At 41.6% G+C, this 1,446-nt stretch overlaps 1 protein-coding gene across 1 annotated transcript in view; it reads right to left on the reverse strand.

Moving 5' to 3' along the window:
- gbf1 (golgi brefeldin A resistant guanine nucleotide exchange factor 1) overlaps positions 1 to 1,446 on the reverse strand; it is an 83,936-nt gene that overhangs the window by 42,620 nt on the left and 39,870 nt on the right. Inside the window, exon 6 of the mRNA XM_015387147.1 lies at positions 902 to 956. Coding sequence (XP_015242633.1) covers positions 902 to 956 — 55 coding nt within the window. The remainder of the gene's footprint in view (positions 1 to 901; positions 957 to 1,446) is intronic.

Raw genomic sequence — 1,446 nt, forward strand, 5'->3', positions numbered from 1 at the left:
GGTGCCAACTAGTGTTAGCACCTGGTGCCAACTACTGTTAGCACCAGGTGCCAACTAGTGTTAGCACCTGGTGCCAACTAGTGTTAGCACCAGGTGCCAACTACTGTTAGCACCAGGTGCCAACTAGTGTTAGCCTATCATACACCGGGTGCTTTCTGCCGTTAAATTTGCGTCTGATTTACATGCAAAGTTTAGGGGAGATGGTGTCCAGAGGTCCAGCTGAGCAATTAGAGAGTTCCAGGCTGAAGTTCAGTAAACTGAACTTTTGCCGCTGGACGCCGAAGCATCAACCAACCAGAAAAGCTGATCCAGGAGTTTGTTTGGCAGAGACAGACACTACCTGCAAGCTGTCATTACCTCTGCAGACATTCTGCATATGAAAAATTAATAAATATTAAGGAGTTACACTCCAAATGATAGAGTGGATTGTTATATCAAAGAAACAGAGAGCAGCTCTGATTATTATTGCTGCACTAAAACATTTTTTATGAACTATGGAGAAACGGTTTATAAATACCCAAACTAACTAGAAATGTTAAAACCTGCAGCATCAGTCTTTGCTTCTACTGATGCAAAGATTTTCTGCATTTGCTCATTAAATCTGCTGTAAAGTCACTGCTGCATGAACGGCTCCATTTCTCTGTTTTGACTGCAAAATCGATTCATTTCCAAATTATGTTTAACAGTTGAAGACTTTAAAGCAAAACAAGCCTTCAATCCAGTAAAGGGTGGAGTTAATTCAGGAGAACAGCTGGATTGAATCACCATCGCAATACTAAGGAGAGGGGTTCTTAAAGCGAGCAGCCTTCACCAGACTACACAGCCACAGGCAGTGAGAAAACCACAAGCAAACCCATTACTATAGAAACGAACGGGAACATTAGCATCTTTATCATGTTACCTTTTTCATGTTGGCTCCCACATAACTCTTTGCCTCCTCTTTGAACTGAGGCAGCCTGCAGAGAGAAACAGAGACCATCAACCAATGAGTCGCTTCATCCACCTGAACAAACCTGCTGCCTTTGAGGCCAAAGGCAAGAAAAGCTTCATAATCCACTCATTTTACATTCACAGCTTCTGATAAAACTCCTTCTTTCTCATCAGGTCTGCAGCGTATGACACAGCAGAAGGCCGAGTTCAGCTTTGAAAGCTTCTACAGTTTCACTAGATTTAATGAAAACTAAAATCTAATTCCATTTATAGGAATCAGGGTTGATCTAACTTTTCATAAAGCAGCTTTATATCCATCTTCAGATTTAGAATAATGCATCCGTTAGACCAGGGGCAGATTTAGGAAATTTGGGGCCCTAGGCAAAGACAGGCAGGGGCCCCTCTGAACTGAGAAGACAACACATAAAACAGATCCATTATAGAGATAGAGAGATTTTTATAGAGTAGGCATAGATTATTGGTTCTAGGTTTTGTCCCTCTTTTCCTGTTCTTTTT

This window comes from Cyprinodon variegatus, unplaced genomic scaffold (genome assembly GCF_000732505.1).
Source record: "Cyprinodon variegatus isolate N-32 unplaced genomic scaffold, C_variegatus-1.0 Scaffold386, whole genome shotgun sequence".
NCBI lineage: Eukaryota > Metazoa > Chordata > Actinopteri > Cyprinodontiformes > Cyprinodontidae > Cyprinodon > Cyprinodon variegatus.